The sequence below is a fragment of the Neopelma chrysocephalum genome, unplaced genomic scaffold (genome assembly GCF_003984885.1).
Source record: "Neopelma chrysocephalum unplaced genomic scaffold, ASM398488v2 Primary Assembly neopelma1_26, whole genome shotgun sequence".
Taxonomy (NCBI): Eukaryota; Metazoa; Chordata; class Aves; order Passeriformes; family Pipridae; genus Neopelma; species Neopelma chrysocephalum.
In genome coordinates this window covers 18,469,463-18,488,184 of record NW_020897695.1, presented here as the reverse complement: position 1 = coordinate 18,488,184, position 18,722 = coordinate 18,469,463, and the positions used below count along the sequence as shown (strand labels likewise).

At 34.0% G+C, this 18,722-nt stretch overlaps 1 protein-coding gene across 2 annotated transcripts in view; it reads left to right on the top strand.

The window, feature by feature from the left end:
* The window catches only part of CNTNAP2 (contactin associated protein like 2), a 1,044,217-nt gene that overhangs the window by 451,618 nt on the left and 573,877 nt on the right, over positions 1-18,722 (top strand). For both annotated transcript variants that reach the window (XM_027675789.1, XM_027675790.1), the window contains one exon: positions 45-192. In XM_027675789.1, the coding sequence (XP_027531590.1) occupies positions 45-192 (148 nt within the window). The remainder of the gene's footprint in view (positions 1-44; positions 193-18,722) is intronic.

Genomic DNA, 18,722 nt, shown 5'->3' with positions numbered 1-18,722 from the left:
GATTTAATACAATAATTTCCTCTTTTTTTTCTTCTTTCCCTTAGGCATTTCCTGGCAATACAAACTCTGACAGTGTGGTCCGGCACGATTTACAACATCCCGTTATTGCTCGCTATGTAAGGATAGTTCCTTTGGACTGGAGTGGAGAGGGCCAAATTGGGTTAAGAATTGAAGTCTATGGCTGCTCCTATTGTAAGTTTTTCTATGATGATCCTTTTTTTTTCCCCTAAAAAAACCCTGGTTTTGGATCTCAGATTAAAACTGAATCTCAAATACTTTTACCTTAGACAGGTTAAAATGGGATTGCTGGTTGTTTTACCCAGGGTTTCATGAAATATTTGTTGGAACCTTAACTCTGAGTTGCTGATTTGTTCTTCTCTGGAAGATGCAACCTTGGAATTCATGATAGTACTTTGAAGTTTCTTCTTTTTATCTTCATGGTTTCTTTAGCAGAAGGCTTTGACTATTGTAAAAGCTTGAAAGGGGCAGTTAAGGAAAATATAGTATTCAAACAGATGTCATGTTGGGTCCTGAGGGGAAAAATGGAAACGACGTCATTTATTGCCTGGTGCTAGAGATAAAATTAAAGTGATAAATAAGAATTCCATCAGAGTAGCTCAGACTGTCTATATATGTGATGTGTTTTTCAGAGGTATTGCCTTGAGTATTTGAATATTTGGAATTTCATTTGAAATCTGGATGAGCAATGGTACAAATGCTCCTGTACTTAAGAGTAGAACTGATAATGTTTTATGAAAAGCAATGGTAATTTCTAAATGCCCTTCCTTCAATTAAATCTAGTAAGTACTTAAAGAAAATCTGCAAACCAGCAGAAAGTGGAGTGTATGATGTCCTATTTCTAAGTATCTATTTTTATCCTGGCTTTACTGGTATTTTAGCTGGAAAATACTATTTGAGATTTGTCTTTTAATAACCAGGCATTAGAATAAAGTGGGGAACACACATCTACAAGTCTCATCCATTCACTTCACTGAGTGACATAAAACATATGGGTGCCCTTTGATATTCTAACAAAAAAGAAAAAACTGATTTCACTTGTTGTTTTGAATTGATTATCTAGTCAAAAGACTATGTACTTTCATTCAACAAGAACCGTAAAGTATAGATTTTGGGGTTTATTTTTCTTATTTCCATATCATGAATTAAAGCCCTGTTATAAAAGTGTATATTAAACCACAGAGAGTTTCACAGCGGCTGCAGGAACTTAGTTGAGAAATCGAATCAAACTTTGTGATGTTGGTGCTGCAGTGCTGAGGGCATGCATGGATGAATATATTTTTAAAACAACAACAGGAGGACCTGTTGCAATAAGACAAAGGGCAATGGTTTTAAACTAATAGAGGGTCAGTTTAGATTAGATATAAGAAGGACATTTTTTACAATGAGAGTAGTAAAACACTGGAACAAGTTGCCCAGAGAGGTGGTGGATGCTCCATCCCTGGAAACATTCAAGGTCAGGTTGGATGGGGCTCTAAGCAACCCAGTCTAGTTGAAGATGTTCCTGCTCATTGCAGAGGGATTGGACTAGATGGCCTTTAAAGGTCCCTTCCAACCCATACTATTCTATAAATCTATGATTCTACAATACCTGAGGAACTGTGGGTTACTCTAAAGTTGACTCTTACTCAAAGAGAAACTGAGCTTCTGAAGTTTTAAGTATGACTGATTATTCAGTACATGGCTCTTAATAAACTAGTGTTTACCATCATAATGCTAAAATATTTTATGTGCTGTTTGAAGTGTACCAAACACTACAGCATGGTTAATTTTCCAGCATAATAAATGCTTATTTTTAAGTATACCTCCTTACTTGTACATCAGATGCAAATTCAGGTGTTTGATACAAGAAACCAGCATCTAGTTTACTGTCAAATGTAACTCTCTTTAAATGAAAAACAGTAGCAGAATCAAACGATAAACATCATGATATTTGCTGCAATATTTATTGGTAAAAAATGGTCGCTTTTTTTGAAATAGAAAAAATACTGTAGGTACATAACAAGATGCTTTAGAGGCTAGAAGTAAATATGAGAAAAAAATAAAACAGGACTTGACAAAACTATTTTAGTTCTTTGATGAGAAGTTGTTTCTTTGATGAACTTTTAGGGGAGAATGAAAAGCATCTGGCAAGGACACAATGTATGGAACTATAAAAGTACTGATAAAATGTGTCTTCACAGAAGAACTAAGATGACAACATAATTTTGTAATTTTGATGAACGAGTATTGCTGGTCTGTTTGTATTAGAAGGGATTTCAATAATTGTTGGTTTTTTCAATATAAGATTAATTATATTACAGTTTTATGTGTATGGGGACTTTTCTTTTAACAACCCTCCTAAAATGCTGTGTGGTTTTTACGTGCGGAATTGGGCTGCTCCCAAAGTGGTATCAGTAGAGAGCAGCAGAGCAGTTCAGAAGAAAAACTAAAAAATCACTATGTAAAAAGATAAGAAAGCAGCCCTTTGGTATGACTACTGGAACAAGGGATTACTGTGTACAAATTCCTAGCTTGTCCTCAAATGAATTATTTGGAGCCAGGTGTATAATGCTACACCTTTCCATGTAGATGTGTCCTTTGGTAGAGGCCAAGTTTTTAACCTTATGATTAGAAGTGCATATATTTGCATATAAATATAAGCACTGTCATTAAACAGTGTGATTTGCAGATTAATTCTGCTGTCATGTAAGGAGCTGGCCATTTTGATAATCACCAATTTTAAAAGCCTGATTAAAAGACAGGCTTCTAGTCAAATCTGCACCAAATTTTGGAACTACTACCTAAATAAAAAGGCTGCCCAATATATTGCAATTTTAATTTTTTTTAAGTTAATAGATTCATAATTAATATATTCTTTTTTTAGATATTTTAGAGGGCACATTTTCAGATACAAAAATAAGATTTTCTCACATTGCAAGCAAGATTTAATTGGGAAGCCATACACTTAGTGACTATAAAAGCTCTTTTCTTGCATATTGCTGCAACCTGGTCATTAGCATCACACTATTAAGAAAAATGCTTCCTCATATGGAACTGCTTATTCAAAGGTCGGGTCATTAATTGCCATAATTTCTGGTTCCCATTTTGTTTGAATATACATGTAAGATACACATTTAATTTTTCTGTGCAAAAAGTGAAATCCATGTCTTTTCTTGCCCAGCAAAGTAAGTTAAAAAGGTGTGTTTTCCAAGGAGGCATTAGAGCTCACATCTGTTCCCTAGATAATTTAATAGCATTACCAAATGTTCTTTTTTAGTGTTTTGCTTAAAGTTTAAAATCTGTGCTGCATTTGAAACTTCATCTATGTATTTTGTGTAGATAAGATCTGTGAAGTTGTCTTCTGACAGAAGAGTTCATAAAAGTTACCAAAAAAGAATTAAGGCCTCATTCTGCAACAAGATTCAGAATGAAATTTGTATTTTTTTCTGTGAATAAATGGTGATATCATATTTAGAAAATATTTTCATTCTCTATATGGCAAAACTGACTATGTCTTATTTAAAAAGATAATGAAATTGGATAAAGAATTTGCTTCATAGCTATATTAATGGAGGAGTTGCATGAGCAAAGTAAGCTTGAAAAATCACAACAAATAGACTATAACATAACATTGTTTAGTCAATGGGACTTTTAGCCTGTATTTTAAAGTTATCTATTTCATACTCCATAAAGGGAAAAAGGGTCTTTACACTTTCAGTGACATCATATATCAAAAAGCAAGTCACAAAGAAGAGAGTATAACCAAAGGCAAAATATCCAGTGAAATCAGTTAAGTGAAAACTGATGGCAAAATTTTATTCATGCTCTTTTGGAGGCAGAGAGCAACGACACATGACATGTATCTTCCACCATGTTCACAGTTATGAATTTTTGAGACAGGCAGCAAAGACATGGCATCTGGAGGCTATGACAAGTACAATACAGTACATTTTACTACTGATTTATGAAGATCATAATAAGCTCCTGCAGGATTACAGCCATATGAATAGTTCCCTTAATCTCCATCCTGTGGAAGATGAATGCCTACAAAAAAAGGCAAGAGGCATATTATAGCATAGGCTTTGGCTATGCTTTTCAAGATAACTGTATGAGGCCTTCTGGGTCCTAAAACCCTTTGAGGGGAAAACACTCCCTGATACCTTTGTTCACAGAGGGATTTTTATATGGCTGTGCTGATTTTCTGGATCTAAACCATACATCTGCACCTTTTTTGATACGATTGCACATCTGACAGTAAGAATTTTCAAATTCCAGATGACTCACTTCTGAAGTGTAGTATATACTTGAAAAAAATCACTTGGAGATGGCAGAAAGCCATGCAAATACTCAATATACTCAAGGCAAATAAGTGGCAGGAACAATTATAAAGCTTCATGAATAACGACTGCAAGCTGAGCTCTTCCGTTCGCTGACTAGCTCTATTTGCTAATCCTTAGAGAGCAGTGGGACTGAACAAATGTCACCTGAGTTGCATTTGCAGAAATGTTCTTTTCAGATATTGGCTCTACTACTTGTAGTGATCTATGTCAAATGTTACTGTTTTGATTTCCTGATGGGTGACAGGTTTTGTTTGTTTGTTTGTTTGCTTGCTTGGTTTTGTTTCAGGTTTTTTTGAGGGGGAGGGAAAAGAAGGAAAAATACTAACAACAGTCTTGTGGTTATTCATGAAAAAATGAATATTTGTATGGTGAGCATTTACTCTACAGATAGTAAAGTGAACAGAACTTTGGTCATGTAAACATGTTACAAGAACAAAAATAAGGTTTGGAAATGCAGTTAAGGGGTGAGCCAAGTGAATGTTTGCAAGAGCTGATTAGGAAGTATTGAAGTGCTAAAACCTGTGGGCTGAACGGATCTTTTGGTTGTTGTAGTTAATCCTGTCTGCCTGCAGTGACTTTGACTTAAGACATTGTTTCCTTTGGCAGTTAATTCCACATTCATCTATACTTACTGCTAGGAAATTTACTTATTTGAAATCTCTTTTGCTCGGTTGGTTTCATGCTCTTGGCACTAACTAACTATCCATGTCTCACTTGCTGTCTCAAATGGTTACCATGCACACTTAAAAGAGAACCCCGTACTGTACAGAATAATCTATTGCATCCAAATGTCAAAGTGACTATTCAATGCAGATAAGAAAGCCACTATTACTTCCAAGTTTCACTTGGCCAGATTCAATAGTATACCCCAGACATTTTGTTTCACCAGCATATAGCATAAAAAAATTATGAGCTAAAGACTCTTGAAGTGTCATGTTTGCTATTGAAACACACTGGGGTAAATAAAATACAGCTCTATATGTATATGAATGTATGTATACATAGTTCTGCTCTTACACTTTTGGTACCTGTGTGAATATACACCTAAATAGAGAAGACATTAATGTAGTCCAGTAATCTGCATAAAATTTCCTACTTTTTCTTATGATATTTTATTGCTTACAATAAATGTGCCATTAAGTTTTCTGGTCAGACTTTTCTGTCCGCCTAAGTGGTAGAACTGCATAAAAATTCTAATTAGCAGAACAGAGGAATCATTTTTAAGTGTTTATTTTGTAAAATCAGAAGTTATCATATTTCTAACAATTTTACTAACTTACTTTAGGCGACAGTGCTTTGAATATGCAGGGATTTTAATGTGGGGAAAAACACAGAACTAAAACAATCATGTAGCAGAGGTTTCTGTGAGCTGCACAAGCTTTTCTTGTGTCAGTGGATGGGACAGTTAATAGTTTTGCTAAGCATCCAACTGTTTTTCCCCTTTTCTCTTAAATTTCAGTATTCCTGTACTGGGAATTTCTCTACCTATTTGGGCCTATGTGTTTGATTTTTAGTCATCATCTTCACAGCTCATCTGTGGCAAACATAGCCTGATATTCTCTTTCTGACATTAAAGGCACATGGCTGAATACGCACATCTAAACTATGGAAAGGGAGGGAAATGAACTGTGAACTTTTTCTTTTCAAACTTATAAAGATCTGTTTGAATATGTGCTCTATTGGTAAGCTTCCTTCCTTCTTAGTGTATTTTTTCTACCTTTTTGCCATGTAAGAGATATGGATTTTTCCTAAAGGTCATGCAAATGTATACATTTTATCCTCCAGATATTCAAGATGATTGTGACCATTCCTACATACATGTTCATATATTTTGACATGAAAAATGAGTAAGAATGGGCTTGAATTCATTTCTTACTTTTGATTGTTACTAACCAACATGGGTCTCTTTTGGTAGTAGATACTACTTAAATGTTAAAATATCTATCTCCTGCATTTTCAAAGTATTTTTAAAAAAAGGGGTTTGTTGTAGTGTATTAAGAAATACATTTCTAAAATGAGGAGATTCAGGCTGAAACAGAAAAGAAAATATTTCCAAATACTTAATTGTTCTAAATTAAATATTTCAGAAAGATTTGACATAAAATGAATTTGAAAATATGTTTATCTTTTATTCTTCATCTTTACATTAATCTGATGCAATATGGTTGTTTTTTCCTGTCAACTTTTTACAACTAGTAGCAAAATGAAAAATTCATTACTTTTCACTTCTAGTTGTAATGAGGTTAATGGTGGATATTCTCAAGCACCACAGCTTTGAGACCTGCAACAACTGTGTGTATTCTTTACAGGTTCATTTGTTATCTGGTAAGATGAAAGTATAATCAATCAGAGAAAAAGAAGTATATTTTGTATGAATATATTGCCCACCAACTTGTTCAGTTGTATTCTCAGGCAGTTTTCAATTACACTTGAATATTTTTTTAATCATTCCGCATTTCCTTTAGAAGGATGTAGGCAGCTGACTTGTTTGAAAAGGCTTTTTTTGTGTGTGTGTGGAATTAAGTAAATTTTGTCCCTGCTAAATAAACAGAATGTATCACCAAAGATGATAAAATCTTGCAGATTTTGATGAAGGTTTATTAAAGTCAGCTCTGTCTCTTCTCTTGTGGAAAAGAGCAGTATAACTTTTTCCAATAGGTTTTCCAGTAACTGCCCACACACCCTACAGAAGGGATCTTCCACACAGTGGTCTGTAATCAGTTAATAGGAGGATGGAGATTTAAAAAAATATCCCTTAATTAACAGCTGAAAAAGTAAAACATGAAAGTAAAGTTAGAGTATGCTTTTTCACAAAGTAAGGATGGTAGCATTCAGGTAAATACAGTCAAAAACTTCAGTCTAATCACAGTAGTCTTGCCTTTAATCTTTTTTTTTGCCTGAATGAACATTCATGATGGTTTTGCCCAGCATTATTTTCTTGCATTCCTGTGAGTGGTGATTGATCCATTTGTCCATGATGACTCATTCACTAGAGAAATCAGATGGGTTTTTTTCTTGTTAAACAAAAAACTTCAGCAGATTTCAAACTATAGGTCTTGGTTCTTTGCCATTGATTTGGAACCTGAAGGGCCTCATTGGTATTTGTTTTCTTGAATGTCTGGAATAAAATATATTAAGGATGCAGTTCAATTTATTCTACTCTTTCCCTGAAGTTTGGATGAAGATGATGCATTTTGTATTTTTTATTTTAAGCATGGCAAATGGAGTCTTACTATGAGTAAATTCTTATTTCCTCTCTCCCAAAGGTTAGTATTCTCTGATAAGAAACTGCATGTATCAAAAGGTCAACATCGCTGTCAGGAAATAAGAAGGTTTAACTCTTCATAGTAATGCTTTTGTAAGGTAAAAATGAGCCTTGGCATTTACATGCAGTATATCCCTATACAGAGTTGTTTCTGGATGAAGTCCTGTGTTAAAGGTGGAGTCTCACCTTCATGAGCATACCTTTGGAAAATTAGGTCACTCTGATGCCAACTTTTCTCCGAATCCTCTAAAACAGGGAAAAAGTTCAGGTTTTTCCACCTCATAAGGGTGACATAGTATAGTCCTTCTCTAGTGGCCAATAAGGGTTCTCTTACCCTTCACTCACTGCTGCCATTGCCCTTAAAGAGAAGAGAATAGTACAGCTGGAAGGGACCTATAACAGTCCAATTGCTTGACCACTTCAGGGCTGACCAGAAGTTAAATTATTGTATTAAATAAATTGTCCAAATACCTCTTAAGCACTGTAGCTCTATGAACTGCCTTCACCAAACTGTGAGGGATGCTTTTCCAAGGTAAACTGAAGAATGCATCAGTCTGCTCCTGGCTACATCTGTGCCATATGTTAATGCTTGTGAGCATCAGCTCTGAAAGAGAGTCAGAAAAATAAAATGAAATTCTGTTTCCAGCTGTAACCTTTGTGTTATACATCCTTGAAAGACTGCTGACATTTAAGGCAAATAGTCTCATTGTTATTTAACTCATGGTGAGCACAGGGAATGGAAAAGAATGAAATAGAATGGAATGGAATAGAACACAACCAAACAGTATGCCATGTTACACCTTGAGTTCTGTATGAGAAGCTACAATCTAGTAGATAGGTAATCTTTGAGTGTATTTTCATGGCAAATTGAATTCTGAGATCTACATTTATTAAGAACAAAAAGTTGTTAAATGGACGATAATTATATACATATATACCTATTTCATGTACTTAATCTGAGTACGTGAAATACTATTTTTTTCTAAATAAACAGCTGTCCTTCCTATAAAATCTAGAAACTCAGAAAACCAACCTCTTCACTAAAGTGTTTAGAAATTCTATAGTTTAAAAACATATCTTTAAATAATGAAGAAATCTATAGAAATTTTGAAAAGCCTGTAAGCTATTTAAAAAGGGAAAAAAATAAGTAATTTTTTATACCTTCTTAATTCTGTATATTCATCAGATTTTATCAGTCAGGATTTTATAGTTTCATATTCATTATTGTTAAAAAAATAATGAGTGGCTTAATACGGAATGGAATCCAATCCCACAAATCCTGTGGGAACTTTCCTGCATAGTTGTGTTTCTATCTTTTCACTTCCAGATTGATAGGGTAATTGGAATTTAATTCTATCAGTATGGACATGTTCTTTATTGCTTTTTCATTCCTCAAGATGATATGTATTTAATTGTCTTCTTGGGTTTAAATAAATTGAAGATCTTGGGAAACCAGTGTTCCAAAACCATAGCTATAAGAGAAAAAATCCTTGGAGCAACAATAATTTCCTTATCTAAAAAATCCCCTATAAATTGATTAGGAATAACTCCAATTCATGTACCAAACCTATATACAAGCTTGGTGATGCTGTTTTTGTAGTGATTTGTTTTGATAATTCACTTTGATTACACTGAGTCAGACCTAAGGTGTTTTGTTAAGCGGTAGTAAATCAGTACAGAGGAGCAAACTTTAGTAAACGTGCTGGTCAGAGAGGTAATTGCTCATTTACTTCAAGGTGGGAGAATGTTTTTGTAGCTGTAGTAGAGGATGTTGGCAATAGCGTGATATGAAAAAAGCCTGTTGAGCTGAAGCACATGCTAAAAGAGAAACAGATAGTGTGGGTTTACAGTCATAAATTCAGCTGAGTTCTCTTGCCTTACTGGTGAGTCATGACTTGTATTAATTCAGCTTATTGATGGCTTACGGTAAATGGATGTTAAACTGAGGCAACAGTTTTAATAAACATATTCAGTACTGCCCTTTTATTGACTGCTGTTCTAGGAGAGTCAAAAGGAACCTAGTTAAGTCTGTGTTTCAGCTGTTTATCATTGCAACCTTTCTCTCACTGATCAAATTTTTCTCTTCCCTCTGTTTTTAGTTCTTTTATCCAAAAGCTTCTGTTATGACTCCTGTCTCATTGCTTTAATTGTGTGTAGTTTCCTGATTCCAGTCCTTTCTTGTCTGATTTTTCATAAATATAGTGTAAAAAATGAGGGAACATTCAGGATTTTTTTCTGAATTTTGAATGATAGGAGAAATGCACAGTCCCTTTCATGCATTTAGATAATGAATTTGTGGCCAACTTGTGAGTAAAAATTAATTGTCTGGCAGTTTTCACCTGTGGAAAAATGTTAGCATGATTTCAGTTGAACTGTTTTGTACCTCAGGAACTTTGTAATTCTTTTTAAAATATGGATATGTGGTAGTGAGCGTAACTAAATTTAAGATGATTTTTGGAAATGTGAGGTTTAGGATATTTAATAAATTTCAATTTGATAAATTTGATAAATTTCAAACTCATTTGACAGATACATCTTTCACCACAGTCAAATTCAACAAAGGATTTCTGTAAATTTAGAAATAAGATTACTTGTAGCAGCTTAAGGGGTAGGTGTTTGTTATCATTAGATGTAGTGTAATTAATCACAAGTATTAATTGTATACAGCATTGGTTTTAAAAGCAAACCAGCAAGATAATTGCCCAGGCACTGAATATGCCTCTGAAAACCTAAGCTAGGTGGTAGTAGAAAACACACAATATGAATATTGGAAGACAGTACCATACCTTATATTCTGTTGAAGGTTCCCTCTGATTTGTCATAAATTTTGGAGGCAGCAGAGGAGAAAGAAGACTGCTGTTTTCCCACTGCAAACTTATAATAAGGCCTGGTGTCATCACACCACAGGCTTTCTGTTAACTGTATATTAAATGATTACAACCATTTTCATGTAATACATGCCGGCAAGACTTCAAATTGAGCACATCTGAGTTATTTGGCAATTCTACTGAAAATCTTTAATTCTGACCCTAGTTTTAACAGCTATGTCTTAGAACAGCTGCAGACACAGTGAAAGAAATATCACTTTATAGCACTGTATTTTCCACAGATGAAGTGGGGGAAGTAGGACAACTGATCTTCTTTCATAATGCAGACATTAAATACTCATTGTGAATAAACCAACTCCTTCCTTTTATTACATCCTGCTGTAAAGAGAAACTTTAACAAGCTAGGCAAGCACATACTCCCAGATTATTTTATCCAAGAGAGATCTTAACTATCTTTTCCATGCACTTTAAATTTTGTTTGTGTTAATAGATGGATAAAGTGAGTATTATTCTTGTATTTGGATGTACAAATTTCTATGTTACCAATAGAATCCTTAGTTTGAGCTGAAGGAAAAATACTTTGACCAATTCAGATCCCATTGAACCTTGGAAAATCATCACTCCAAAATTACATTAGGATAGGCTGAAAGATTTATTCCTTTCCTAATAATTTCTGATAATTTTAAAAAGTTTCCTGCTCAGCTATGTGACAAAGCCCAACTAGATATTTAATACCCATTTTTTAACTTGTTGTTTTACTTTCTTACATCTTAAAAGTTGAAAACACTTAGCATAACTGTTAGTTTGTAAAAGAATGAAACTAGAATATATCAACAATTTATCTTTTTCTGTAAAATAAGAAATCTTTTTTTTGTTGTCACACACTTTACAAACGGCTTTTAATGAAGTTTATCTTTGGATTTTCTTTATTTTTCCATTGAAAGTTTTAAGTCAAAGAATCATTGGGTTCTGCTGAAAAACATGCTGCTACAAAATTTTCATCCATCAGTACTGAAACCAATAGCAAAAAATACTTTTAAATTTGTGCCGTAGTTTCTTTCAAAGAAACTTTTCTTGTTCTTGTTGAGGGGCCATTTCCCTTGACTTTAGGGGAATGATAGCAAAGCTGTATTTCACAGCTTGCAGAAAACATAGTATTTAAAATCACAAACAAAATAACTTAGGACATTTAAAGAAAATTGGAATAGTTCATTTTTTTTTAATTTTATACATGTTTTCTTATAGGTTGCATAGCTCAAGAGTAGAGCTTATATTATTCAGCTATATAAGAATGTTAGCATAGAATATATTTTTATTCACTTTTTTTGTATCTGCTATTTCAAAGGGTGTCAATCTTAGTGTCAGCTTTCAGGCATTACCTTTTTCTTGACTTAGTTTTCTGAAATCAAACATTACTTGACTATGCAATCAGTATTATGTGATGATAAACTGCATTGACTCTCAGGAATTTCTGTTCAGATACTATCAGAAGAGACTCATGCTGAGTCTGCTCTACCTGAAGGCTAATTGTTGTTTTTAGTGAACTTTTACAATTATATACTATAAACAAAGAATAATCAGTTTAATAAAATATTGCAATGGACTATCAAACCAAAGCATGGGATCAGTGTAAAGCTACAAGTGGTTCTGCCGTAGGTGACTTTGTAAAGTAAATGCACCTACATATGGTTGGTCCTATCAAATATTTTGCTGACCAAGCAAACCTACACAAGCACTGTGCTGCTGAAGACACTTTATAGCCTACTGTCTTGCAAATTATGTGGTCAATTCCAGATAGCAGAATTTTTTTTTTTAAACAAAGTGTAAAAGAGTAAAAAAAAAAAAAAAAAGAAAAAGAAAGGAGCAATAAGCTGGAAAAAGAAGCAAGTTGAACAGAGGAGACAAAGCTGTGAGCCTCCCATTGTAAAGTCTGTCCAAACACAGATAAAGGTGATAGTAGTGACAGGAGCAACAAGATCCTTTCTCTGACTCACTGTGGCCATGTAGTCTATACCAAGTTCAGGGTCAGGACTATGCAACCAGTGGGGATAAAGCAGGTTCAGGGGATGAGGCGGAAGTTAGATCCAGGGAAGATGAATGCATGGTTTTACAATAAAGGTTGCTCTTTATTTCACCCTTTTCCCTCTGGCATCTGCATTAAATCTTAGTTTCTAATGGTGATGTGAGTCCTTCGTGGTCATGTCCATCCAGTAGGCCCAATTTCTGATGTGTCTCTTCAGATCCATTGATTTTCAGTCTCCAATTCCTTCTCTTTGTCCGACATGATATTCACTCAGCTTACCGGTTTTCTGCTTAGATTCATTTCAGCCTCTTGCTTTTTGAGATTTTTCATCCTTTTGTGAACAACTTTATAGAATAAAGAGACCTGGACTTCTGTTGTCTTCAAAGATTCGAAGTATAGGTCTTTCCCAAAGTTTCTGATATTTTAACAGTAAATCAGCTTTGATTAGATGTTGCTTCATGTATTATATATCTCTAACAAACACCTTACTTGACATTAAATTGAATTTGATAAGAAAAAAATAATTATTAAAGTTTCTGAATCTTATGTCTCAAATTCTGCATTTATATTTTTTATTTGATCAAAACTTAAAAACTTAATTAGACTTTTTACAGATAAAAAAGCTATTAAACTGACATTTGTTTCCATTGTGCATTTTTAACTGATAACATTGCAAATCTTAATTATTTTTTTCCTGATGATGGATAAGAGATAGGGTGGAGAAAGATGTTGACATTTTTTGAGGAAAACTACATTTTGATTTTAAGCTTTACAGTAAAACAAGTTATGACCATTTACTTCAAGGATAGTATTTGGAAAAAAAATGTTTATTCAATTTTAAACATTTACAACAGTGTATTGTCTCCTTTCAAAAAGTAGGAACTAGCTTTTGTAACTACTTATTTATTCAGGATAAACTTAGCAACACCAAAACCCCTCGAAGTTCTGCAGACATTTGCAATCCAAAAGGAACTTTGCCCAAGTGTTTCAAAGCAAAATATGCTGATTGGGACATTTAGTCTACCTCTTGAAGACCATGACTTCATTCTTGTGAAAGTGGAAAAAAAAAAAAAAGAAAAAAAGTTATGACCCCAGAATAAACACACTATCAGAAATAAAGCAAAGGAATCAGTACTTTGTTCACAGTCACTGCAGTAAGACCCTGAATCAATCTGGTATTTTGTTAATAAGATAAAATCTACAATAAGACATAAGGAGAAATGTTTTTCATCTGCTTAGTGCTTAAAAGCTTAAAATATGCAACAATATTGTCATAATGAAAACATATTAACAATTGCTGACATGTCATATTCAATCCATATAAACCTGGGGAGGTACAAGTGTAAAATAAACAGAAGAAAACTGAGTTGGCCATTTGTTGTTTAGTTTCAAAAGTAAATTTACAATTCACAATAGTTCCAGTACATGCTCTTGTTTCTCAAACGGCATGAGATCAAAGGCTTCCCAGAAGTACATTAGCACTGGTAGTAGGGGGATGCATGGATGAACTCTTGTACTGAGAGGCTGTTGGGCTGTCAGGCTGGTGTCCAGTACTTGGTTCTGTAAAGTTTTTGGGGCTGGAAATAGTCAAGCTTAGTCATTCTTTGCTAGCATGTGAGAGAGAAACAGGTGGACATTTAGATTCTTGGATACCCTTGTTTGTGTGCTTCATGTTTTTCAATGATAGGGACATGTGAGCATTTCTACATTTCCTTTATTTCACTGAAATTTACATAGCATACTTATTAGAATTTTCATTCGAAACCTTATACTGTGAAAGAAGAGTAATTTTTTGTCAGGGTATCTAGGCCTTCTCTTCCAGCATGAAGACTAGCAAACTAAGATCTATTCTTCCTGTCTTGTTACACGATGAGAACAGTAAATGCTGCTATCGAAGTTTACATACCTAATCTTAAATTTCTTGGTCTGTCTTTGAAGACTTAAAAGAAAAAAAAGTTTTTAAAAGTTCTCTGTGCCTATAAACTTTCCTGTAAGTGTTACACACAGCTTGTTTTAAATGCTTGCAATAGTTAATGTGTATCATTTCACACAATCGCATAAAGGGTTGTCAGCATTTAGGAATCAATTCTGGGAAATTTGCATTGAAAAACTCTTCCTAAATGTTTTCAAGTTAACAGCCTATATAAAAGGAGTAGGATTACTCTGACTCTCTTGATACTTAAATAAAAATATTTTCTCTGGAATGTTGCCGTAATTGGGCAACATTTACTTTTCAGTGTCAGATGGGTCAGAGATTAAAGAATTACCTGGGTTATAGCCTATATATCCTAACAGGATACCCAGGCTACTAGCTCTTTTTCTTATGAAGTTTTACTGTAGTGACCTACATTTGTTACCTATAGGGATTGTTATTTACTTTGCAAAAGGAACCTTCAAAGTAGGAATGATACTAATGACGCTGCTTAATGTTCAGTGGGATTAATCTAAAACCAACTGCACATTAGCTGCATAAAATGTTGACATGCATAAAGCTGCATTACAGGGGCACTGTAATTTTTCCCCCATCTGTCTGAAGTTGCTATATTCTGTGTTTTCTGTAATTTTTTCTTTAAAGCTTTATATATGACAGTGCCTTGTTTCTCCTCTTTCTTTCTCTCTCTCTTTTTTTTATCTTGCACAAAATTTCATTTATCCAGCATGACTTTTCATGTTACTGTAGAAGCTGTTGTGATATGCTTTGACGATGAACCCAGAAGTGGAAGTCTTTGTGTCAGTGAAACAGAAGTGCCAATGCATTACCAGTACCTACCAGGTATCTGGTTTTCAGTGTCATCAGCTCTTCGTCAAGAAGGCCAAATGACCAGCTTGTCTCCTCCAAGGTTACCATTCCAATATGAGTAAAGCAGAAAATACTGAAAACACTTCATACTTTATCACTGTAAATAAAACTTAAATATTGGAACTCTTGCAAATAAAAAACACATATAAAAAAAAATTGCTGGTGGCCCTATACAAGATACCGCTAAGGGATAAAAGTGTAATACTTAGTCTTCCAAATATTTTCTTTACAAAAATATAGATAACATAAACCAAATCAGATTTAAGTACTGTGCTAGTTAAAATTGTGCTGTTAAGAAGTATTTAAAACTTTATTTTTTTATGACTTTGGAGTTTCTGTTTCTTTGTCTCTGACTGTCTCATACAATTCATTAGGTACTCACATCAGCTGGTTTTCATTTTGGATGAACTGCAATTTCATGACAGAAGATTAAATTTAGAGCAACTTTATTTTCTTCTCTGTTTTCTTGAATCTAATAATATTCTTCTGTATTGCTATTCAGGAACTATGGATTTGATGTTAATGAAGAGACTTGTTCAGCATTTCTTAGAAAATCAAAATTCCTATTTATTTCCCCTACATAAGGACAGAGACTAGAATTCATATGAAGTAGTTTCTTTCACAGGAGGCATTGTTGGCAGAAATTGTATCGGATAAGAAAGTGTATTGGATAAGCTAAAGAGCCTTTGGTCCCTTTACATCTAGCTACTGCAACTTGCTTATAATAATAATTAAACATTTTCTACCTGACCATACCATTCTGGATGATAGAAATGTTTCAGAGAAGTAAAACTGTTTCATGTGTTTTATTGCACTTCCTTGGTACCTCTCTTACTTTTCTAGTACAATTTTTCAGTGCAACCAAGTTTTTAAAATATATTGCTGGGGATGTAGATAAGTAAATAGAAGAAGCATAAAAATACCAAATAACATTCAGAACAGCAACATTTAGGCAAATAACCACTATATTCTCTGAAAAATCAGAAGTAGTTTCTAGCATTGCTAGCAAAATATGTTACTAAATTAGGTCACAATTCCCATATTGTACTTTTTTATTTTCCTCAGGCTGTACAAAGTTAATAATTCATCTCTGTCATGGAATATGATGCAGAAAAACATTCTGATTCCTCTAGAGGAATTTTCTCAGATTTTGTGTTTATTTTACAGAAGCACCTGTTTTTCAGAATTTTTTTTTATTAAATATGACTTTAAGGGAATGCCCTTTTTTTTATGGTTCTCCCAGAACACTTTAGTTCAACAATTCAACATTCAGATTTTTCAAAGCACTCAAATTTTGTAAAACTCCTAGTAATTTTCTAATTGCAGCAACATGCAGATTTCTATAGACTCAAATGCAGTGCTATGCTCAGATGAAACAGACAATTCAGCAGCATAGTCTGGAAATATTACTTATCTAAAATGTGTATGACATTAACTAGGAAAAAATGATCATTTTAAGATTGTGTTTTATACCTTTGTTCTGACCAGATGCCTGAGTTTTGTGAGCAGGATCTATGAGTTTCTGATAACCTCTGTTATTTATCTTTATATGGCAAAATAAGTGGCATTCTTATTTGAAATGCAAACATATATTTGATAACACTTGGCAAGAAGGGTAGAGTTACCCACAGATTTATATACAGAAAGAGTATCTTTCACAGAGTAAATTAATATCATTATCATTAGATAAGTACATAGTTCCATTAGATTTGCATCACGCCTGTGTCTACTACCCAAAAAATTCCAGCAGATTCAAAGTGCCTTGAAAGAGCCAGAGCTCCCAAGCTCCCTGTGCTTCAGGTCTTTAGCAAGGGGACTGTAAAGAGCAGAGCAAAGGACAGCCAAGTTTCTGAAGTTGCTGTGTTCCCTATTATCACAAAATGCAGACAAGTCTCCCCTGTTTTAAAAACACTGTGAAATTCACCAGATACACATACGCACCCAAAAAAAGTGAATGAAGAATTTATAAATCCTTGAATTTTGTCACCAAGTAGAAATTAAAATTCAAATATGTTGTCACATTACTAGGTACTGCACAGTGAAAAGGAACTGTTTTTAAAATATTCCTTTTTATTTTTATGAATGAAGTGTCATAGCACAAAGAAACTCTGATAATATCCAGAGATTTGTTTTCTTGAAATCCATACTAATTTAATTCAATTACATTACTTATTAAAAATCATTGACTCGTCTTTTTTTATGGTTGATAAGAAGAAAAGAGAAATATTTTTTTAAAAGTCCAAAAATAATACATGTTGCAGTTCAATGAGCATGAGATATTCAGTGTTCACCTTTGTTGTAAGAATAACATTATCCTCCAACTGTGTGCACTGTGTAATCAGAATCAAAAAATCCTATTTATACAAAGGATTACGTCTTTTCTAGCAGCTCAGTAATGGTCATACCAGGTTCTCATATGAGATTTATTATGGTACATTCATTTGTAATAAAAGTATCCACACTCTTCAGATATTTTGTTACTGAAATACTGGTGCAGTCATTTGGAAGCTGTCCAAAAGTAATATGGATTTTAAAAAGAAACTGAAATTATATACATCTAATGCAGGAAGGCATATAAGGAGAACTGAGGTACGCATAAGAAAATTGCACTATTAACATACGTCAGAAAACACTAGTCATTTTAACCTGGTTTTGACTATGCTGATGCAGAGAGGCAGAGGCTTTGACCCTCTGACAGAGGAACTTAGACACGCAATGAAACTATCCTCTGAGAAAAGGCCATGAGAGGTGCATTCTACAAGAACCTGAAAGGAGGTTGTAGTGAGGTGACATTTGATTTCTTCGCCCAAGTAACAAGTGATAGAATAAGAGGAAATGGCCTCAAGTTACACCAAGGGAGGGTTTCAATTAGGTATTGGAAAAATATATAGGAATATACATAGGAAAAATTTCTTCACCAAGAAGGCTACAGAGCATTGGAACAGGCTGCCCAGGGAAGTTTTTGAGTCACTATCCCTGGAGGCATAGTTTAGTGATGAAGATGGCAGTGTAAGCTGAATGGTTGGACCCGATGATCTCAGAGATTTTCCCCATCCTAAATGCTTCTATGATGATTCTTGATTTAAAAAACATAATGGTTTTAGAATGTATTTGTCTCTTTGCATCCATATAGCAAACACAGCCACACAAACTTTCTTTCGCTGGTAACATAAGATGGGTGTTGCCTGGTGATGAAGACTTGCCACCCACCAGGCACAGTACATCTGCAGTTTCTCAATAGTCACTAAGAGCTACATTCTCCTTCCTGTAGCAACAGTCCAGTGTTTGATATATTTAGTGTACTGTATTTTTTTTCATTTATATTTTCATGAACATTTATATTGTGGACCGTCAAACACTGTGTGGTCATAAAAGCCAGAGAAAGAGTCAAGCAGGAAAAATCTATTCTGCTATTCAATTTGTAAATATAGTTGAATGCTTCTGATACAAAATATTAGTGTTAGAT